Source organism: Haliaeetus leucocephalus, unplaced genomic scaffold (assembly GCF_000737465.1).
Source record: "Haliaeetus leucocephalus isolate CR32 unplaced genomic scaffold, Haliaeetus_leucocephalus-4.0 Scaffold246, whole genome shotgun sequence".
Classification (NCBI taxonomy): Eukaryota; Metazoa; Chordata; class Aves; order Accipitriformes; family Accipitridae; genus Haliaeetus; species Haliaeetus leucocephalus.
Window position 1 is genome coordinate 169,695 of NW_010972682.1, and position 23,690 is coordinate 193,384.

The 23,690-nt window shown below is 49.6% G+C and overlaps 2 protein-coding genes across 3 annotated transcripts in view; one reads left to right on the forward strand and one right to left on the reverse strand.

The window, feature by feature from the left end:
• The window catches only part of LOC104832367 (keratin, type II cytoskeletal cochleal-like), a 62,800-nt gene that overhangs the window by 23,182 nt on the left and 15,928 nt on the right, over positions 1-23,690 (reverse strand). For both annotated transcript variants that reach the window (XM_010568501.1, XM_010568499.1), the window contains exon 3: positions 8,809-8,988. The gene's annotated coding sequence lies outside the window, so the exon portion shown is untranslated. The remainder of the gene's footprint in view (positions 1-8,808; positions 8,989-23,690) is intronic.
• On the forward strand, positions 38-14,976 carry KRT80 (keratin 80). Its single transcript, XM_010568498.1, has 9 exons — positions 38-364; positions 3,937-4,151; positions 9,445-9,505; positions 10,543-10,638; positions 13,158-13,322; positions 13,833-13,958; positions 14,054-14,274; positions 14,648-14,703; positions 14,780-14,976. Exons 1-9 carry the CDS (start codon positions 38-40, stop codon positions 14,974-14,976), a joined length of 1,464 nt encoding a protein of 487 aa, XP_010566800.1.

Consider the following 23,690-nt stretch of genomic DNA (forward strand, 5'->3'; position numbering starts at 1 on the left):
CTCCCCTCCCCTTGAGCTGCAGAGCCGCAAGCTGAGCATGACTAACCCTTGCAAAGCCTTCACCAGTGGCTCCCTCTCCTCTTGGGAGGTGTCAGGGAAGATGAGCAGAGGAAAAGCAGCCAGCACGTCCCCGGATCGCCTGGGCCGCTGCAGTCCCAACGGGTTGGCCAGCAATGGCCACAGCTCTCTCAGCCTCCACGGAGATGGCGGATACCGGTGCTCCTCTTATCCCTCCTTCTCCATCGACAGGAGACTCCTGGCCCCCGTGCACCTCGATATCGACTCAGACTTCCAAGCCGTGCGGCAGCAGGAAAAAGAGGACATCAAGTTGCTCAACAACCAGTTTGTGACCCTAATTGAGAAGGTAAGGTGAGCTACTGAGGACCACGGTACAGCATGGGGACAAGGATGGTGGCAGGGGAGCAGACACTAACCAGTCTCTCAGGAGACTTATCAAGGCCTTCAGCTAACCATTGCCAGGCTCTGAATATTAGGCTAATTACCCAATTAGTTATTCCTTCAGTGCTATCTGTTTCAACAAAGGCTTGCAGTGTCTCTAGGTGAAGCCGGGCCATATCTTTGGTCAGAGGCATCAGGCAGCCCGTGCCTCTCCTTTGCTGCGCCTGTCACCCCGTGGGACCCTGCTCTGCCTGAGCAGCAAAGGCATGGCCACGGAGGCATGGTGTCGGATAGAGCAGGCCTCGGCTCCTGTAGTGGACAAACAGCCATGGCCAGTGATGCTGATTAAGGCAGCAGTTCAAATTCTTCTCCAGCTGCTAAAGAGAGCTGGAAATTCACCTCCGTGCCAGCGTGGTGGGCAAGGGAGACCTCCCACCCACCTCCCTCCTCTGTGGTTTTTATTGCGAGGGGTTGCGTGCTTAGCCAAGAAAGTGTTGCTTTCATCTCTTAAGATCCATGAGAAGGCAGAAGGTTTTCTCAAAGGAAAACAACTCATCCAGCCGAGGCAGGTTTCTGCAAAGCCCTGGTGCTCTGTAAACAGATGGTAATCTCCTAGGAGGATTGCTTCACTGCAGTCTACAATACAGGCACTCAATGCCAAGCTACTATGGCTTGGGATTTATTTTGTTTTGTTTTAGCTCTACCTCTAAGAGGACCTGTATTCACACTGGGAAGGAGAAGGGCAGGGAAACCATCTCCCATAGCATCTATCCAAACTGAATAGCTGTGAACCAGCCACACCTGTATATGCAAACAGGCATGTGGCCGTACCAGGGGGCTGACCCTGGCTGGAGGGGCATGGCAGCTTCCATGTCTGTGCTTTTCCAAGCACCGGTCTTCGCAATGTGCATTTGGAGAACCCCTGGTCTGGAAGTCACCCAGGTGGGTTGTGTTGCATGTGCTGCAGGACTAGTCCTTTGACTATCCCGATCGAAAGGTCAGGGTTTGTGTGGAGGTTGGCCCTGCTCAGAAATCAGACCTCAGCAGAAAGGATGGGGGTAGGGGAGATGGGACAAGACCATGCAGTGACGATATGTACGTGAGCCAGACCACGTGCACTAGCCTGTTCCGTGCAAAGAGGGATGGAATAAGTAAGAAAGCCTCCAGGTTTCCTGATAAACCCAATCTGGTGGCCTGCTGATAAGTGCGCATTACAGGCTTGATGAACAGAAGATACAAACACCCCACCTTAGCTGGGTGGTTTTGACTTTAGTGCTGGCAGCTCCTGCATTGAGCTTTGAAGGTTGTAGCTTCAAGTGGTACATCAAGTGGCAAACTTCAGCCATCTGCCTCAGGCCCTCATTCCAGAGGAAAGTAATGACACTGACTTGTCAAAGAGAACTTGTCTTTTTAATCAGGAATTCAGATGGTCTCAAGCCTGAGCGGCTAATTCCTCAGATAATTGACTGCACTAACTTTAGGAGTTTGCTGCTGATGGTTTTCCAGCAGGCTGTTCCAGACCTGCTAGTATTTATTTTCCATCCAGATATGTCCAGGTGGAAAACAGGGAAGAGCCAAGTCATGGAGCCCCTGGTTGAAGCCCTAGCTTTAGCCTGAGCAGCACAGAGGTAGAGGCCTCTGAGGACCAAGCTTTGGTCACTTCTTCTGTGTTCAGGCATGATTTTCCAGGAAATGAGGCCAGATCTAGGTGATTCTTCTGCTGCAAAGCTCATGTTAAAACACTTTGCAAGGAAGAATTTCTGCTAAGAGGGATGGTGTATAAGCCAAGATGTAAGGGGTTCAGCCCAATGGATGGGGATGGTTTGGGAACAGGAAAGAAACTGAGTTGTTTGGGGAAAGGAGAAAAAGAGCAGCTAAGGATTAGGAGCAAGGTCAGGAACTGAGACTTGATTTGACACTCAAAGATGGACTTAGAACAACAGCCAACACATTCAGTCATTTACTATCCCAGCAGCAAACAGGGAAACTGCCTTAAAATGAGAGGCTGTTCCTACAGACAATCCCACAGGCTCACCCCAGCCCCGCTGACCCCAGCCCTGCAGGGAGAGGCTCTATCACGCTCTCTGAGATGCCTCAGATGGCGAGAACAAATGGCCCAATTGGCTTCTGGTAGCCCCAGAGGCCACTTACTTGTGCCACTTGCAATGCCCCTTTCTGGCTCTGCTGCAGCATCATCCTCCGGTTCTCAGCCTCACGCATGCACATGCACACACACACACAGTGTGCCACTGATTTTGTGCCAGGACAAAGCAGCGAGTCAGTAGACTGGACTACCGACGGGATGTCTATGGCCATGTGTTAAGATATCAGGAAGAAAGGATTAGGTCTCTAACAGTGATACCTGGAAGATCCCAACACTCACATCCCTTCTGCTGAAAACTGACTGTGAGCGTTGGAATGCTTCTGCTTTGCTTGGCTGCTCTCTGTTCCTGCTTCTCTCTCTCTGTTCAGACAAGAAGTGTTTTGGGAAAGATGCTGTCTCTCACCACGTGCACCTGTGCAGCAGTCAGCAGTTGGGAACTCTGCCTTTTCAATACACTGATGCTGCTTCGGGCCACAGAAAGTCAAAGTCAAGGCTGAAGGCCAAGCAGAAGGTCAAGGCCTGATAGCATCTGCACCCCGCTGCTCACACCACACAGGGCATAGTATCAGCGCTGAATCATCTCCATGACAGAGTGGAGGACACTGTTGGAAGCAACTGACAAATCACCAGCCAAAACATGACTGAAGGAGTTCGGTTTTGTTCCGAGAGCAATAAGAGAGGTAGCAATTAGATATTAATTTAAGTTAGCCAAGAGCTTTGAAGATGAAAACTGTTAAACACCGAGCATTACTGTTAAGATTGTCAATATTAGGAAAGAAGAGTGCCAGACTCATCAAACGGCAGGTGGATGAAAATGCAGTGTATCCTCTCTCAAGCAGACAGGCGCACGCACACATAGACCTCACGTGGAGTCTGTAATTATTTTGCTTATTCTCTAGAGTTCCCATAGGCCTTGTCTATGTTACTTTGCAATACAAACCAGGACTCTGATTCATTACTCAAACTTCACCATGGTGTAATCCCACTGATTTGAGAGGAGTTATCTTTGTGCCACTCCGAGGTAGTAAATCTGACTTTCATTCACCCTGGACATCTGTGCACGACCTGTGGTGGATTTTCAGCCTTTGCTTCAATATGTTCACAGGCAAAGGGGACTAGCATTGAACAGTTCTTATTTTTCAGTGACTTAATAAAAGATGCTCATTCACTTTGATGTTCTATCAAACATGAACATGTTCTATCAAGAAATTAGTTAGTAGGTAATGTGTAAAACCTCTAAAAGTCCCTATAACCCTCTATCCTCAGGCCTAATTTTCAGGGCATTTCTTGTTCTTACCTGGAAACCTCCGCTGATTCCAGCAGCTTCTCACTACTCTGAAGGTCTCCAGGTCAATGTCTCCTGCCCTGCCAGGAGCAGTCAGCTTTGATTTTGGCTGTCAGTGTTACTAATATCTCGGAAACCTCTTCTGTAGGTCCAGTGCTTGGAGCAACAGAACAAGATCCTGACGACAAGGTGGAACTTCCTGAAGGATCAAGACAATTCCCACTCCGAGTTGGACATCAAGGCCATCTACGATCAGTACATGAGCAAAATGAATCAAGAGATGAAGGCGCTCAACTACGAGCAGGAAAATCTTGAGTTGGAGCTGACAAAGGTCCTGAGCACCATGGATAACTTTCGAAGCAAGTAGGTGTCTAGCCTAGCTGGGTATTACAAGGGGGAAGGTATCGGTTCAGCTGTGTGCATAAAGAGTAGTGTGGGATTGATTTAATACAGAAAGCCTGTTATTCCCAGGAACAAATTTCTAGTTTGGTGTGCACAGAACTGTGTATTTGAGAAGTTAGCACCCTGGCCTTTTCCTGATTAACTAGAGATGAAAGGAAACCCATAAAAAGTGAAATACCAAAGAGTGCAGGGCATCTGAGAAATGCCTCAGGCTAGAGAACAGCTCTGGGGAACAGTATTATCAGGAATGACAGCCACTAAAACAGAGAAATATTTATTCTCCATGCTATTGCCACAAACCAGAACTTTCTCCCCAAACCATTTTATGGATCTAGGCTGCTTCATACTAACAAACATCCCTTCCTTTCCCCCTTCACCCCACAACATTCAATGCAAAATTCTCCTTTGACCAAAAAATCAGACTTTTACCCAGAATACCTCTTGACATAAAATACTGAGGCAGCTGAAACTTTAAGGAAGGACCAGCTGCCACGTGCTTATTGCTGCTTTTGCCAAGAGCTTTGAGATCTTCAGATAAGAGCATCTGAGATGTGCCATGGCTTATTCAAGAAGACAATGCTTTTCTTATTATCGGTGTCATTTGCATACCACAGATGAATCCACAATTAGATACTTTCCCTTACAGTTACACCCATCTGCCTACACAAGATCTCTGGAGTCTTCCATGCTGATTTGTAGCAAAGCGCCATGTATGGGCCCTGTCAAAACAGAACAGCGATGCTAAGGGACTACCCTTCCGCTGGCACTGATAGACATCACTGTAGTAATAGCCCAAACCTGTTCCTGAGGTACGAAGTGATGCATAAATAATAACAGTGCCCTCTCCGGGGAGTTTAGCCCAAGGATCTTAAAGCTCTTTGCAGCCTTTGATTAAACCAGCCACTCAATGTATCTGCAAATTAGGGGAAGGACCGATACCTCCACTTTACGGACATATTAACGGAGATACAGCAGTTAAATGTCTTACTCCAGCTCCCAGCACAAGCTGGTGGCAGAGCAGGAATAGGAACTAGGAGTTTGGTTCTTGACCTTATGCTGAAATCATTATGCTCAGCATCCTTCAAGAAGTGACATACTGATACCCAGGTGCCCAGAAATACCTAAATTCCTTGCGGTGTCTGTCTGCTCTTTGTTTGGATGCTGGTTTCGCTACAAGACTTAGGCTGACTGATGCTTGCTTTGCTGACAGGTAGAAACCCTGAGCTCAGATCAAAGCCACAATACGGATTATGCCATTTACTCTCTGTCCTAAAAAGGTTAAAGCCTGTCATCCCTCTCTAGAGCACTTGGTCTTCCTTGCACTTCCCCAAGGAAGTAACTGCTCTATGGCCCTGCAGTTATAAAAGATACTTCCTGGTTTATTCCCTGACAGTCAGGAAAACCCAAGTAGGAAAATGGCTGGGCTGGTGGAGAAATGTCAGATCAGTCAACCATATCTGCTCTCACAGTTTGTACTCATATTTGTATTCAGTAATTGTCTCATTAATTGCCTGTGCCTGGCACTTCATTTATTTTTCAGCCTGATTACTTAAGGATTTGTGCTTACACAAACATGCTATCTGTGTGCTTCCCCCTACTGTTTGATTTTCTTGGGCAGTTACTACCTAGTTGGACAATGGGATAAGATATGATAGGGATGCTACATCCCTCAAAATTAAAAAAAGAGACTGACTAGAGGAACAGGACCCACCCCACACCCAACACCCACAGAAGATAAGGATGCAGCATATGCACATGTGCAGTATTAGACAGCAGAGAATCCACAATGGGCACCAGCTTACAACTAGCCCAACTGTCGGTCTTGAGAAGAGTTCCCGTTTTGTGGGACTACACAGCCATGGGAAAACAGCGTTCAGAAATTACACTGCTCCTCAAAGCACTTCTCCCTCATTTGCGGAGCCTTCCCCTTCCGCTTTCTCCCATTTGTGAGCTGCAAGGCACAAGCCCTGCCAGGGGTGACCTATGCAACAAAACCCACCCTGTCATTGGGGACTGTTAACACCCAAAGCCAGTGCAGGTGGATTTCTGTGACAGTGACAATGCACTGTGCTGCTCCCAGCAGTTAGTGATTCACAGGGAGAGGACTGCTGCTTCTGCTGAGCTTTCTCCAGGCAGCAGTCCAACCCCATCCTAACCCACACTGGCTCTGTTGAGTCCTGCACACTTCCTTCGAGAAGGCTGCCTCAGCCCAGTTGTTTTTCTGGAGCAAATGGTCTGTCTAAACCATGCAAATTTTGGAGACTTCCAACTCCTCTGGAGGCTTCTTTTCCCAAGGGAATTTTTGGGGGGGAGGAAAAGCTAATAACTTCACTGGCAAATTTAACTGGTTATGTTCTCATCCAAGCTGTGGCACTCCAGATGAAACATGCCAGGCACAGGGTGATGACCCAAGCAGGCTGCTGCCCAACAGATCACTTAAGATGTGAAATCTACCTGTCAGTGCCCCTCTGCAAGGCCCTAATTTGTCTGTTTTCTCTGTCCAGGGACTGCTTTCCAAAACCATACAGGAGATTTAACTAGCTGAGATACTTGTGCCTCCTTCTCAAATTAGGTTGTCATTAACCAGCAATTCCAAACGCAGAGAAGAATGGAGAGGGGATAGGGAAGCTGGTTGGAGGCTGGCACAGCGTCTCAAACCCTGCTTCTTTAGGAAGTCAAGCTAAAAATCAAATACCGAAACGTACCTGAATAGGGATAACTGCCCAGAGGTGCACATCTGTACAGGTGTTTGCTTCAGCTCCCCACATGTGTGATTTGCACATGCAAAGACCCCTTTGAATGAGAGGGCTGGGAATTTTTGCCTATGCTGACCTACTTTGGTGTGGCACTGGGTAGATACTGCAGGAAAATATGGGGCATACAGCCCTTAGGGGATCCATTTCCGAGATCCAGGGATTGTATTAGTCAAATCTTGCCACCTGAATATTAGGCAGTCAACACCCCTCTACCTTCAACCTCTGCAGTCGGTTTTCAGCTACTTCCTGCCCCATTTCCTTGCTCCACAAGAGGAAGACTGACTTAATTTTATGTCACCAGGCTCAGGTCCATCCCACCACTATATCTTCACCCTAAAGTAGTCTTGAAGGCACATCCTGAGAGGAACATAGGCCTGCCTCGGATTTGGTTCACCTCTGATTTTGCTTCACTGTCTATGGAAGGAGCCCAAGGCAACCAGACGCCCGTCTCAAGCGTGTCTTAAGTGCATGAATTGAGATGGGATGGATTTATGCCTTAATGCATGACTGCTTGAGGATTATCTCTAAGATGATAAATGCTGTAATGTGTTTGTGGAATGCTCCATCCACATGTGAGTCACCTCCCGGCCGCCAGGTCCCTCCAGAGCCGTGCAGTGAGCATGTTTGGCTGGCTGGGCCTGCTCTCTTTCACTCCAGTGTTGTTTGTTCAATATGCAAGATTATGTCAGCGCCCGGCAATGTGTGAAGCTGCTTCAGCAGGCTGGGACAGACTGGGATTGGGCTGAGATGCAGTGAGGATGAAGGAAGAGTGGCAGGCTGTAATTAAGCTCAGTACATAGTTGCTGGCAGCAAGGCTAACATTCCAGCTAAAGAGCAGAGAAACCAGACAGGTAAATCTCGTTAGCCACGCTAACTGCCCTTACAAAAGCAGGCAAGGAGAGGGCAATTTTAACACCATGGGGGTACTCAAGAGGAATCTTAGAAGTGCCTAAATGTAGAGTCTGTGACTGTCAGATCCCCTCCATGCCCTCACTAACCCCTCTGTCAAGGAAGCAACAGCTCCACAGAGCTGTTTTTGATATTTCAGGTCAGCTCCTGAGCATGACTTACCTCCTTCCCCTGCAATGTGATCCCCTGTGCTGTGTTCCCAATTCGTCCTCCTCTTTCTGCTCCTAGGCACAGCTCCTCTTTCTCCTAAAGGTTTGTACAACAGCAGGGAAGGCTCTTGAGAGTAACTGCAGTGATGATGCACCAGACCACCAAACAATAGAATATGGCTGTCATTCCTGATTTTATCATCATCAGTCTGTTAGGAGATGCCATTTTACCTCATTCCCAAAGGTCTCAGCCTTCCCCATATCAACTTGGTGACATCTATAAGTAGCAATGAAAGGTTTAATTCACAGCCTGGAAATGCTATGCGCACATTAGGCTAAGAGGAGCCTGAGGTATCATGGAAGAGCAGGGAAGCCGCGACCTTGCTGACAGCGTAACCTGCTCTGGTCTCAGCAGAAGAGCCAACACTCCCAAAGTGTGTCCAGCAGTGCAGTGGGAGATGCCAAACATCCATCACATAATGCTCCTGCATGGCAAACAAACCAACCTCTGCTGGTCACACACCAGGCCCAAAGGAGACCCTGTGGCTTCCTGGTCAGACACCTGCTTTTAGCAACACCAGGGCTAGCCACATGCTCATCCGAAGTGCCAACAAGGGTTGGTGTGTTCCCTAAACTACTCTCGTGTCTGCTGCTGGCCATCAAGAAATGCATTTGCCCCTGGACTAAGTCTTTGCTATCCTGGTCCTGCCTTATCAAACCTGTTTTTAAACACCTGCGGGGCTGGTTCCTCTGCCGGATATTTAGCCATTAGGACTCCACCCTATCCCGTCCGGTTTTTGTTACCTTCTGCTCTGTGGGCACTGTTTTCCATGAATTGCTTTGCCAGGTCCTGTGTTACTTCACAAATTGTGCTACATTTAGGATAAATTATGACACTAGTCCAGTATTCTCAGAATTTTCACAAGTCAAAGTTTTCTCCCTTGAGAAGACTCTCAGACTCCGGAAATTAAATGAAGAGGATACCTGAAAGAAACAGAAGAGGAAGGCTTAGGGTGAAAATTTAGGAGTCTTTGGGCATGCAACTGGGTTTCGCAGAGAGTAATTCACCACACCTCACTTCTCCATGCCTACTCTCTCTTTCTGTGGCAAATGTGAGGTAACCTGAGGTTGCTTAGCCCTCAAATTAAATAGAATTAAAGATACCTCCTCTCTACTCTGGAGTTCTTCAGACTTAAGGTGCTCATGGTGTTACTACAGAGCAGCTGGCATGTGGCAGCTTGTTATCCTCTCTCTTGTCCAAGATGCCCACACCTAGGAGATATCTCTCCTTGCTGTCTAGCATATGTCAAGGAGGTGGGACATCACAGTAAAAGCAGAAAGTTTCAAACCCGACGCTTTTTGGGGCCAGAAAGACAACCTTAAGCACCCCAGAGGCTTTCACTATGTACAATTTCTTACTGCTTTTTCCACTCTCCTTAGATACGAGGATGAAATTCGCCTCTGTAGCGGCATGGAATACACCTTCACAGAGCTCAAAAAGGTCAGTGGCAAGAGAAGCTTTTTATTGGGACAGGCGCTACACCGGCTCTGCGTAGTCACAGAAGAGCCTGGAGAGGCAAGATGGTCCAGGCTCAGCTAAGATGGTCCAGACGGCTAGCTCTGGACCGAGTCCTTGTACCACAGATGTTTTGTGGGGTAATAAGGTCTTGAGGAGGACAGTAGAGTGGTGAACACCATCACCATCACCATTTCAATAGGAAAAGTACAAGTGAGTCTGGGCCACTTGTGGTTACAGAAAAGCCCCACGGCTCTTGGCGGAGCGCTTGGGGGTCAGACCATGCCTGCACCCAACCACATTGCAATTACACTGGCCAGACCTGGCCTGGAGGGGTCTGCACCCCAGGACCCTCTGAGACACCACCTCTCCTCCCTGGCATGTATTCTCTCAGATTGACATCATAGGTTGGGAAAGGCTGGAAATTGATAAATGTGTTTGCTTTTGTTTCCTGTCACACGGCCACACCCTGTTTAAATGTCCCAACCCTGACCTAGCTGCATTTGAATATCAGCTGAAATGGGAGGCTTTGTGCACAGCCTTTACATTAAAAAAAAAAATAAAAAAAGTCCAAGATGCAGGAATGCAGGGTACTATTAGACAGAGGAAACGTTCTCCACAAATGATCATTATGGCTAATTGCATGTTTTCCCTGACACACTCATCAGCCAGTAAGGGCAGTTCTGGTGACTTTTGTGGATGGCATCAGAGTTTTCAATAACCCATGCTTTTTGTGGTGAACAAAAGATGAGTAGGTATGGACCAGCCCTGCCTGTTTCCTTCTCCACCCTACCTCATTTGAGACTTCCACCAAAGCGCTCGCTCAAAAAAATAAAAAAAAAAAAAAACTGCAGAGGAAAAAGGTCCACAAAGGAACCTCCCTACTTGTAGAGCAGTTTCACAAGTACCTGCCAATAAATAGCAAGCAGGGCACTTGCTGGAGGAGCGGTGGCAGGGGGAAAGACTTCTTGCTACAAACTCAAAGACAAACTATTGATTAATACACTTTCCATCTCCTGTAGGATTTAGATGTGAGCTCCTTGCATAGAACTGAGCTGGAGGCAAAACTCAACGGGCTCCAAGAGCTGATGGATTTGAAAAAAACCATCTATGAGCAGGTAAAAATGCATTTGGGAGAGTGGCCCGGGAACACACAAGCTACCATGCAAAAAAGTGACATTTTTGTGGACAGTTCCACTACAGGGAGGGTATTGTTCCAGATTTACACCAAAATGAGATCTTGTCCAGGGGAGTTGCATGGTGTTGCAGACAACTGTTAGATGGCTTAAGGCAGGGTCTCTTGAGCTAATCCCCTTCCCTTAATTAAACCAGCTCCATTTTAAATTTGATGTGGATGTTCCTTCTGCCCCACAGCTACTGCAGGGAGGCTGGTCCAGCAGGCCCCCCCCTAACAGTCCAGAACCCCCATCTAACTCCTGAGCTGGCTGGTTTTGGGCTCAGCTCTTAACCCCCACTGATAGTGTTTGCCTTGAGACCAAGTTCCCCAGGTCATGAGTGAGCTGAATATTATTCTATTCAGATTCAGAGGAGGGGCTCAACAAGAGACAAACTGTGGTGAACCTGGGTGAGGTGCTGGATGCTCTTTAACACAATCCAACATACTCCATTTCCACTTAAATGAGAAGTGCGCAGTTAGGTATGATTCGACCAAGGGGGGAAGAATACAGAGTCTGCAGCCCTTCAGACAAACCCAAAGGCTGCAGCGTGCCTGTATCTACTCAAACAGGGTGAAGCGATTACAGCCACTTACTCAGAGCCTGTAAAATGTTACCAAGCAGGCTCAGCCGTGTTTTGGGAATACTAATGATTCGTCTAAATTCTACCAATACAAACAATTAAAATGCTTGACAGAGGAATGTTAACATTCCTTGTGGGGAAGCTGAGGCACAGAGAGGCAGAAGGACCTGCAGAATATCTGAACTTCATTAGAACACATGCTCTGCCTGCAACTAACCATGAAGCCTTACTTTCCTTAAAATTATAAGATTATTCCTCGTGCAAGGCAATTCACAGGGGTAGTTGGAAATCAGATCCTGCTGTGAGGATCTTCTTGAGCTGAATTCCTCCAGGTTCCACATTGCTGTCCTGGCAGAAGGCTGCATTTTTTTGACCCATGCTTCATGTAAAGAAATTACCCTCCACCTCTCTCTCTGCCCTCTCCTCTCAATAGCTTGTTTTCAGGTTAGTCATTTTCTCGCCTGTACCTGTTGATTTGACTGACATCAACATATAAGCACACATATCCAGTGGAAGGGCAAATGAGGAAAACTTTGCTTGACAGTTTTGCTCACAGCTTGTTGCTATGAATCAGAAGAAAATCCCAGCCTCAATCCTCATTAAACCACCAGGTTTTTTGGTTTGGGTTTTTTTTTTCCTTCCCCTCCCCTGGCAGAGGATGCTCAAGTATTTGCAATAAACATGAGTTTTCTCATATAGCTATTAACCTGCTTAAAGATTAACAAAGAGGCTCAAGGATTAAACACCAGTGGGAAAAAATACACTGATAATCCTTCTCTTTGGAAGAGTGGTGGGGTATTTTTCTATTATCCATGAATCACCATATCAGGGTGCCCTTTGTTTACCCAGTCAGGGGAAGGCAAGGAAAACAAGGTATACAAATGCTTCTCTAAAGAGATTAGAGGCCTCAGCACAAAAGGGAAGAACAAAAACATCAAGATGAAAGGTAAGTGATGGGGAGAGATGTATACTGCTCTTTTTTAACACTGGTGTAAATCAGAAGCAACTGCAGATACCGATAAGAGTGACACCCCTGCAGGAACAGTTTGAGGCTGGGGGGAAGCTGCCAAGTGAATGTGTACACCATCTGCTCAACATCAAGTCATGTCTCACCTGGATACAAACCACCCAGGAGTGCAGTTTACAGGCACGGATTAAGAGTCCTTTTTAGGTTCACTGAGGGCAGTCTGCATTCATCATTGTTTGGCTCCTTTTTCTAAAGCTGTGACCGAGTCAGCTATCAAGAGCAAATATCCCAGTCAGCTTGTGCGTGCATGTTCCTGCTTCCCCCGTGCTGGCTTGAGTTTCCCCAGCATATGAGAGCAGTTCTGGGGACTGGAATAGGTCTGCAAGCGACAGATGTGTTCAGAGAAGAGTCCTGTTTCTCCTTTCTCTAACTAGACACAAAGCAGACTATAACAACACCAATGGCAGCCACAGCCTCCCTAGATACTGAAGCAGAGCTCAGCAAAGGCATCTTCCTAGCACCACCAGCCTGCAAAATGATTGACACTGCCCTAATTCTTGCCCAAGACATACATGCCCACCATCTGAATATTGATATTGAAGCATGACCATCAGTTCAATTAACCTGCTCCTGATGCAGTACAAATGCACTACTTTGTCAGACTCTTTAACAGGTTGTATCCAAAGGTCCCAAACCAACACCCTACGCTGAGTCTGGATTTTATGGAGAAAATAATACCAGCTTCCAAACTTCAGAGACTGAAAACCTAGGAAACCTCACCATCTCCACACTGCATATGGAAGATGCTTTGCCTAGCTAACAGCAGCAGATCTGCCAGGGTTCAGCTCTCCCCTGGCTTGTAGCTTTGTTGACTACTTGGTATCTCAGTCCTGTCCTCTCTTTGCTATTCAGGAACTCGAGGAGTTGCTGACAGAAATTAAGGACATTTCTGTTGTACTGGGAATTGACAATGCATGCAAACTTGATCTGAGCAGAATTGTGGAAGAAGTGAGGGCCCAGTATGAAGCGCTGGCTCTCCGGAGCTGGGAAGAAGCTGAAGCACTTACCAGGAGAAAGGTATTTGTCTCCTTATCTGATTGATACTGGGGAGAGGCAGGGAAAGAAGAGGGAGAGAGATCAGCCTAGAAACTACAGGAATCAGCAAGATGTGGAGGGACACACTACACCTGGGAATGGAGGGAGGGACAGGGTGCTAACCCACATCAACTCCTCCTAACTCAGGTGTGTAAATTAGTAGTTTCATTGCTCTAGGCTCTCAATACTGTCAGTGGAGAAAGGCAAGGACATCTCCCAGTGGCAGCTTGTCCCACCTAAGATGCAAATGACCTTCCACTGGTGTCTCCTCCAAAGAGAGGAAGAATGTGATTAACCCCAAGAGAGACTTGCTCTATACCTGGCACAGCTACAGCCAGAAGAAGATATGAGAATGAGCCCCCAGTCCTTCTACACACCCACTGTTTTTCCCCAGTTGGGCACTTCTCCCCAAGGGCAGTGGGAATCCTCCCAGATTCCGTTGCTACAGCAGAGGAGGCATGCAGATAACCCACTCTTCCATCTCTCCTGCAGCTGAATGAAGGAAGCACCCAGTCAGGCACTTATGGGGGTCACCTCCTTGACAGCCGACGGGAGATCGCAGACCTAAACATACAGATCCAGAAGCTGAGGTCCTGCATCGTGTCCCAAAAGAGCCAGGTGTGTCCTGGGGTGGGGGACAAAACTCTGACATACAGGTCTGAAATTACAACATACCTAACGCCTCCACCACCCTTTTCCCTTTGCAACACCAGTGCCTGTACTTAGAGGAGCATATCAAAGAAGCAGGAGAGCATGGCGAGATGGCCCTCAAGGATGCCAAAGCCAAACTGGTCAAGCTAGAAGAAGCCCTACAGAAGAGCAAGGAGGATATGGCTCATCTGGTGAAAGAGTATCAGGAGCTGATGAACATCAAGCTGGCACTGGATGTGGAGATCCTCACTTACAGGAAGCTGATGGAAGGGGAGGAGAGCAGGTAAGCTGCACATCCTTGTGCCTGAAGAGGGGAAGGGATGCACCCAAACACCTAGGGAGAAAGCAGACATCCCAAGCTTTGAGTCTGGTATTGAAGGTTTGATCAAAGAAAGAACAAATTCCAGCATTCCCCATAGAGTTCAGCCCTGTTTCTGGCTCTGCAGTTTTCCTTAGACTCCCCACACTGGACAGGTTCCAGCACTTCTCTAGATGATGCTTTGCGCAGATGCTGCTGAGTTAGCCTTCATGATCCAACCATGCACTTGGCTCTGCCCACATAGCTCAGCTCAAATGGGCCAAACTCCAGTCCTCTACATCTCTTTGGCACTGCAGAGGTTAGTATGTGTCCTCACACTCTGTCCTTGCGTTCACAGCATGGAGCAACCAACACCCACAGTCATCAGCACCGTCCACTCCAGACCAAAGCACCGTAAGTGGCTTTATTCATACAACTTGGTAAAGCAGAGTGTGAATAAAACATTTCTAACCTCCCCCAACCCCTGCAGTTTCTGCCAGCACCCTGAGAAACTCCAAGCTGTTTGCAAGAGGAACAGGCAGCACCAATGGTGAGATGAAGCCAAATGGAGGCAGCACAAAGATACTGCTCTCTAGAAGCCACAGTGACAACTCAGCAACACCTGCAGATGCCTTCATCAGCGGTGCCCGGCCAAAGCTCAGTTCCCTGTCCACAGAAGAATGCTAGGAGAAACAGAGCCCCACTGCATAAACACAAGATCCATTGGCATCTGTAGCCAAATGAGGCCAAAGCACTTTCTCCTGAACTCAAGCCAATGTCCAGGGGACAAAGGATAAGAATCCACTCCAGGCTGTCTCTTTTAAGTTTGTCTTTACAACATCCCAGTTAACATCTCTGTTACCAGTTACGAGCAGAAACCGACCCAGGATTTTAGAGACTCTCCCATTCAGATACCACACCAACATCTTCCTCTCTGTTTCCCCAGAGGACTTGCATTCACAACCTTCAAGATCTACCTATAGGCAATTTGGCAGGAGGGGAAAGTATTATTACACAAGCTTTTAACACAGCAGCCAGAAGCCATCAGCCCAGCCATATTACTAGTATTACAAAATCATTCTCTCTGCTCTGTCCCTGCTCTACGCATGTCTGTAAGAGGTGTTCACTGATGTGGCTTTCAGAAGAAGGCAGCATCGAGCTTTCCAAACTGAACTGATGGGGAGATGCAGGTAAACAATCTGAGCCAGATGGATTTGCGACATCTGGATTTGCATATCTGGTGACAAACATGCTGGCTGTACCAGGAAGGGGATCCTTGGCCACTTCAGAGCATTTAACTGACTTTACTGCCTTTTGGGTGGCCCCTCATTCCTTCCCATGCCACCAAAGCTAAAATTCCTCAAAACTTGTATTTTCATAAGCCACCTCTCTCTAACAGAGAGCATCTCTGCCCATCTCACCTAAAGACATTCCAGACTCCACACACTGTGGTGCTAGGTCCTAAAAATGGGATACAACAAGCAGGACTTGTCTTTGTATTTATTGAACTTACCTAGCAGCTTTTACCTTACCTGGCTGACACCAGCCAGTGCACACCAGTCATGTTGCACCAAAGCTACTAGAGCCAACTCTGTAGGTGCCACATCCCCCTGCGAGCAAGGTGGGGGAGGGAGATGTTCTGGCCTCAACACAGACATTTCTGTGGCCCTCTTGCACAACCTAACATAGGCAGTGCCCTGCAGTATCTTCCTTTATAAGGCCAGGCTCTGGCCTCACCCATTGCCATGCAGCCCCTCTTGAGTTCCCAGGAGGAGTTGTTAATAGTCTCTTGGCATATTTCTGTTGAGTGCATCACAGTATTTCCACACTTCTGTAGGACAGACAACTACTGTAGCGTCCATGTAACTGAACACTGGCTCTCCTGGGTTATGGCTGTTATAATAAAGTATTGTGTGTCACACAGAACGCATTGTGCTGTTGGTTTTCTCCAAGTTTCTTACCATGTCCCACCTGAAACAGCAATTCCTTCCCCAGATGCCAGCAGGTCTCAGCTGAGGGCTCTGACTAAATTCTGGCAGCCAAATGAAGCTGAAATTGCTTCCCAGGTAATTTGTTCAGTCCACATCCCCAGGAAGAAGTACGCAGGGCTGGATGGGCAGACGCAGTGCCAGCAGCCAAGGCTTTGGGGAGCTCACCGCTGTTCTGCCAACAGGCTCCCACCTGGCTTTGAATCACAGAGCAGCTCAAGCATGTTTCAGGAGATGAAGAGTTATTGCACAGGCCACCACACTCTCACCACTGTACTCATCTACACAAAGCTTCCTCTTGCTAAACTCCCCCTGTGCCTCTGCAAAGGGGAATTTCTGTGCACCTGGGACCCAAATCTGTCCTGGGGAACCACAGTTCCATACAGCATCTCTTTTCAGAGGTGTCCTTCCAGAGCACAGGGGTTTTCTTGGTGCTCCTTGCTCAAAAACACCCTCCTCTAAGGGACTTCCTTGGGAGATCCAAAACAGACAAGGCCCCCAGAGGTGCCAGGGGACTGGAGATGGGGAGCATCTCTGCCCACCTGAGAGAAACACTGCACTTTCAATGTCAGCTCAAAGGGTACAGGGGCAGAGGAGGGGAGGACAGTCCAGACCAGCTGAAAGAGCCCACAGCTGTTAAATCTGGTGTCTCAAACCAGCAGGGATGGGAAAAGGGGGAGCTTTGAGTTAGCTCCCAGTCATACAAGCCATTCCTAGCTCAGAAGGAGACAGCACTTTTGTGGAGAGCTTCCCGTGGAGGCAGGACCCAGCTGAGCCCTTCAATAAAAGCCCTTCCAGCTGGAGGAACAATGCTGGGTTTGTGCAAGGCTGCACGACACCAAAGGTGCATGAGGCCCAGAAGATGAATGACTGCTCTGAATAGCCTGGCATCCTTGGGGGAGTGGAGGGCTGAGGCTCTGTGAGCAAGGGGGGAAGGAGAAACACAGAGCTAGTGTTGCCCTGAATGAAACCTCAATGGAAAGGGAGGGTTTGGGAGCCCTGGAAATTCAACCGGGGGAACTGGAGGAGAGGGTGGTAAGAGAGATGTGTGCTTGCAGCCACGCTGGAAAGGGCAGGGGCTCAACAGCAGCCCAGTCCTGCAAGAGGAATTTCTAGCTGTTTTCCCTCCCTGCCGTATAGGTTTTGGGTTTTTTTTTTTTATCTGGTTCTGAGCCTTCACCACCCAGGGGACTGGGAGAGAGCCCTGAGGCCAGAGCAGGGCACTAGGAAGCTGGACTCCTGGGTTCAGTTCACTGTTCTAGGACCCAGGAGAGAAGGACCCAACTAACTACTTCACTGCTCTGTGCCTCGGTTTCCCCACTGACAACTGGAAAGTGTATATCAAGCCACATCATACCAGGGCAATTATTTTATGCAGCAGAATAATTCCAGCACTCCATTGATGGGAGCTGAGCTACACCTGAGATAGTCACATTGCTTTAGGACACCCATATCTGCCCATGCACCCATCCTTCCCCCTCTACCATACTACCCCTTAAGCACTGACTTCATTTGAAGGACCAGCCCCTTCCTCGGGGCTAATTTCTGTAGCTCTTCTTACACCAGAGACACAGCCAGCCCTAAACCCAGCTGTTAAATTCACTGGGGAAGTTCTGTATCTTTTGGATTTGTCCGGTGAAGGGCTTCACACCCCTTGCCCCCTTAAGAAATACCAGGCAGTGCCATCAACTCAGGATCTCAGAATCCCCTTTGGGGAGCTGTGGGACAGTCCTACACGGGCAAGGATGCCAAGCCAGCAGTAATCAACAGAGCTGCCAACAGTTTAGCTGCTGCTAAGGCGGTCAGTAGAATAAAGCCAAGCTCATCCACGTTATCTGGTGAGCTACACCTGTGCAATCCAAAGCAGAGCCATCTCCAGGTAAAGCTGTATCAGTTTCAGCTGCAAGAGGCTTCCCAAAGATGATCTCAAACCCCGTCTGGAGCCAAAGATTGGCACATCTGCCCAAGCGTGGGGAAAGGAGACATCAGATGTCCAGGACATGGCCCAGTTGTGAGACAAAGCCCAGGGGCAAAACTCAGTGACAGATAAATCCATGTGCTGAAAGCAGGGGGCAGAGCTGATTTTGGTGGGGCAGACTCTGGCAGGGAAGATCACCAGGGAAATATTCACATCTGCACAACAGCAACTGGGCTGGAGTCCAGAAGACAAGCCAGAGCAGACACAGGGAAGCAGCAGGGCTCCTCTGCTGTCTTCCAAGCAGGGAGAGTCTGAGCCCCAGACCACATCTAAGGGCACCACATACCTGGGCTGCTGCCTCCTGGGGTGGAGAGCACCCAAGTGTGAGCTCCAGGCTCCCTCTCCTGGGCAGGTCACACCATTGCAGATGCCTCCAAAGAGGAGGCTCAGTGGCCTCCACAAGCCCTGGATCCCATAAGCTGCCACATCCCAAACAACCCCCTCCTTCCTTCCAGCAAGCCCAGCCTCCCAGGAGAACGGGAAAACAGCTCCCGGGCACCAAGAAAGAGAACACCAAAGCATGGTCAAGATCTTTCCCTGGATGCTTCAAGAGAGTAGAACAGTGACTACAAAGGTAGACTGAGACACAGAGGTTTGCCTGATCCTAAAGTGTGTTCCTCACCCACCAAAAACTCACATCCTGGTGGAAATCATGCCTGTAACCCCACCTGGCTGGCCCAGATTCGTTTCACCGCACACTGAGATCTCATTCCTTCATAGCCCACACACTTTCGAATCAGTCTAGGGATCTGCTTGGGGAAGGCAAATCAGTTCCCAGCAGCGTTACCAAGAGTGAGAAACACCTCCCTCGATCAGATCCCACCAGTCCAGGGAATGGACCTGTTACATTCCCCTCCTTGGTGTCTGGCTTTGGTGAGTAACTTCGAGAGCTCTGGCTGGGGCCTGTGCTGCCAGCCCCACTCTGAAAAAAGGCCATGGACCCTTTCTAACCTGCAGACACACACCACTTTTTTTGTCCTTTTAGGGCTAAATCCTGCAAGAAAACACTAAAAATAACTTTACAGAAGAGACAAACCACATTTTCCTTTGGAAACTCAGCTTTCGGCCCATCTGCTCCCCATGAAACAGCTATCCAGCTGCATGTGGGAGCACTTCTGGTTCTTCTCCCACCTCTCCTTTCCCTCCAGATGTAGGGATGCTCCTTTGGGCAGAAGCCCACCAGGCTCCCATTAAAACAGGCCACGGAACTGGTCTCAGTGCAGACAGCCTAGCTTCTAGTCCTCCCCAGGGCACTGAGCAGCCAGGCTCACGGAGACAAGTAAATTTAGACTGGGGAAATCTGCCTCAAACTGAGTTCATGCTCTGTACCGGAGGGGGCGGGGGGGAAATCCCTCCACATGTTCCATGTTGTTAAATGTGTGGGAAGTGAGATGGAAATGTGTTCCTGGGGTGGAGAAAGGATGGCCTAGAGCTCTAGAGACTTTCCACTACACTAGTCCCACTGAGTGCAATTGCACTCTTCCAAAAATACCCCCAAGCCCACTCCAATTTCCAACCCAGTTTAATCTGCCAAGTTCCACTTCACCCCCAGCTGCTCCCCCTGGTTCCAGCCTATGTCTGGAGCAACTCCAAGAGACAGGGCACAAGACAGAAGGAGAAAGACGGATCCTCCAGGCTCATCTCCCAGGCCTGCTGCCTGGTACAGCAGTTTCCAGGGATCGAAGCAGATCGAAGCAGCTCACCCCAAGAAATCAGCCATTGGGAAAAGGAACTCCCCCAGTCTTGGGCAGAGAAAAGAGTTTAATTTCCTTTCACTGCATGATCTTGGACAAAACTGTGCCTCGGTTTCTCCTGTTTGTTTTTGCCTGAAGCCTAAGATGGGATCAAGTTGAGGGGGGTATAATTCAGTTTTCTTAACCAAATGCTCCAGCCCAGGACAGAGAGCAGGGAGTTTAGCAAGCACGAAAGGGGCTTAACCATCAGGCAGGCAGTGATTTGTACTGTCCCTGCTGCCTACCTGAGCTTGAAGAGGTCTCCAGCCCCACCAAGGGCACCCTTGGCTACCCACCCATCATCTCCCTGGCTCTTGGGGAACACAAAACCAGCCACACTCGCTGTGGGGGGGGAACCAGCCTCTTTGCAAGCCCCAGAAATCAGCCACACTGGCTGCAAAGCCAACGCTGTAATTGTCTCCAGGGCACCAGGAGAAGGGAGGGGAGGGCAGGGAAGGGTGGAGGAAAACATGCCCGACCCCATCAGCCCATCCACACCTCTCCACACATCCCTTCAGAGGGAGGAGGAGGAGCAGCCGGCACTGGTTTTTTGACCATATAAGGCTGGGTTTTTCTCTCCGTGACCAATCCGGGGAGGAATGTGAACACCTGAGCTTTGCCTGGTTTGCCAAGGCCCACCCTCCCCTGCCCACACCCTGCCTCCTCGGCCAGGTATGCAGAGCTCTACCTGCAGCAGGGGAGGGGAGGCAGCCTCCGCACAGCCCACTCCACACCTGGCACGGAACAGGGGGTGATTCTGCCCCGCGTGAATTTGTCACTGGGGACGGCGGGCCAGTCGGGGCTTTCCTCTCCTGCAGCCCTTCGGACTCTCCAGGGTGGCCAAGCCGAGCTCAGGTTGTCTGCTGCAAGGCTGGGTTGCCCCTTTCAACTCCTTCCAGTTATTCACCATCCCAGACACGTGAAACACCTCTTCTTCTGTCCTGCAGCCATCCCTGTTGCTTAGTTTCCATCTCCACCTGCGCCTGGCTGGCTGAGGGCAGCCCTGGGGTCTCTACCTCCCAGACAGTGCCTGGGAGACAGGAGTCTGCACAGACCTGTTAAGGGAGCTTCACCTTTGAGATGTCCTCAGCCTGGCTTTGGTTCAGGGGAACTGGATCACGGGGGGACCCCACGCATTGCCCTGTCACAGCTGGGGCTCCCAGCAGTACCAAAACTGGCAGCCTTCTAGCCCAGTGGCTCCCGGTCCTTGTACCACATCTCACTGCCTCAGCCCAAGGTGAGAGGAGGAATGAAGGACAAGGTTGGCCCATCACTTGGTGCCCCCAGACTAGTGGGGGGGAGAGGGGGAATAATAAAAAAATAGACCCAAGCTGCTACCAGCCGGGGGGACATAGGAGAGACCCTGAGCTGCCAGCCCAGCCACAGTCCCGTGTCCAGGCCTCACCGCCTGCCTCTGCCACAGCGATACACGTGCCAACTCTGCCATGACTCCGCATGCCAGCGCCCTGACCAAACGAGCCCAAGAATGTCAGAGAAACCAGCGTTCCCTTGTTGTGCTGCCAAGATTCGGTACCCGCCTTCCAACCATCCTGGTAAGAGCGGGACAGATGCCAGGAGAGTTGTGTCAGCTCAGTGCCCTTGGGCTTATGGGGTGGGGGTGCCAACACGTCCCCCGCCTCCGCCTCCAGGCACGCCAGGGACTCGCACACGCAGCGAGGTAGCAGCAGCTGCTGCTTCAACACACTCCCCACCCAGCCCAAATTCCTGCGTATCCACAAGGCCGTCACAGGCCTGGAGGAAGCCTCACCTGAAACAAAATGGCAATAAAAGTTGGCCATTTGATGTTTGCCCATGTTTAATCCTGCACAGCCCCTCCAGGAGGGCAGAGTCCCAGCGTGGGGGCAAAAAGGGTGGGGAGCAGTGTGCGTGGGAGGGCAACGTTTCATTCCCTGGAAGGCATGAGTCAAACCAGCATTTTCCAGCACCTCCTGACCTGCTCTCCCCTCTATGTACACACCATTTACGCTACGCAGCAACATCACCCCGTGGCAGTGATGGTCAAGAAGGTCTTCCTGTGCAAGAAGCAAAGGGGCACTGCGAAAAGCAGTAGCTCTGCCCACAGATGGGGACGTGAACAAAACTGTCCCTGCCTGGCAGGAGGGGAGTGTGGATTGTGGCCCATGCTAACCTCCATCAGGTCTCAGCACAGATGGGGACATTCCTCTTTCCAGCACAGAAAGTTCACGGGGGCTTGGGAAGTCCAGAGGATAGATGTGTATGAGGTGGTGTCCGTTTTGCTGGGCAAACAAAGGAAAACAGAAAGCAGTTCAGGCCAAATTACTACTAGTGATCAGGACTGAGACTTTGCAGCTCATATCAGGGTCTGTCTGTACCAGCTTTCACATAATCCAGGCTCTGTATGGTCCAGAGACGGTTTACTACCTCACATCCATCATGTTTGCTCTGCATAGATGCTAGCTGAGTCTGAGACGGCTTTCAACTGTGGAGCCTGACAGCACATCATGGCATGGACTGCAAATCTTCACTGGTGGCTTAACCTTGCTAGCAGGCACTGCTAGCACAGAAGACCTGCTCCCTTAGGCTTTTGTAGACATTAGGAACCAGAGCTTGTAACTGTGGTTCAGAGTTTGTTGTCTACTTGAGAGGTCATGCTGAAGTCTCAGCTACTGCACCCTCTCTGCTAGCTTTAAGCATGGCTACTTAAACAACACGTATCCCTCAACATCCTCACCAAGAACAACCAAGCGCTCGTGGTGTATTTGAGGAGGTGGAAGAAGCCCAACACACGGCACATGTCCACCTTCAGGAAATGGAGATGGTTCGGGCCCAGACCGCCCAGCTGTGCTTCCTCCCAGCCTGACAGATCTCTCCAATACACAAATACACCAGGCAGTCTCCAAACCTGAGTCGAGACCCATGGAGGGGCCTGGGTGAGCTGGGGCATTGCCCAGCATGTAGGGCAGGGCAACAGAAAATATTTGAGATTGCAGGTTGAACGAGATGAGTCATTCACAAGGATGGGCAGTCCAGCTGCCGGAGCTGCTCAACTCTCCACCCCTACTAGCATAGTACCCTGGGAAGTTGCTAACCGTGGGAACTGGGATATCACAGCAGGCCAAGCAAGTAGAAAAACATGGCAGTTGCTGAGAGGAGATTAAAACTGTCCATCTCTGCAAAGCAATGACTTAGCGAGAGAAGCAAAACCCCAGAGCTCAGCAGGTCTAGGTGCTTGAGATTGGCTGCTCAGCCTGGCAGGATCCCCGTGGCAATCAGCCAGGTATTCATAACATAATGGGAACAGTGCTCACCCATTCCTGCCAGGGCCTGTGTGTGTTTGCGAGATTTCATAGACACACCCTTCAATTCAAGGGTTTGGAAAAAAAGCTCAGCACCTGAGGAGGAGGGGGAGAAAGAAAAAGAGAAGGAACCACTTCAGAGCTGAGGAATCCCAGCCGTGACTCACTGCGGGATGGGCAGCAGCGGCTCTGACGCAGGAAGCAAACAGGGCTGGGAATTCTGGGGAGAGGGTCGGGGCAGGCTGTGTGTAGCCCTGCAAGGGGATCCTGCAGGGCAAGGCAGCCCCCTCTGTGCAAAGGAGTCCTCCCTTAGACTCACCCAGCACCCAGCCTCCTCATGCAAAGGGGGGCCGCTGCCATTGGGGGCCAACTTCTACTCAGGGAAATGGGCCTTGCTATATTTTAGCATTAGCAAACCTGGCCT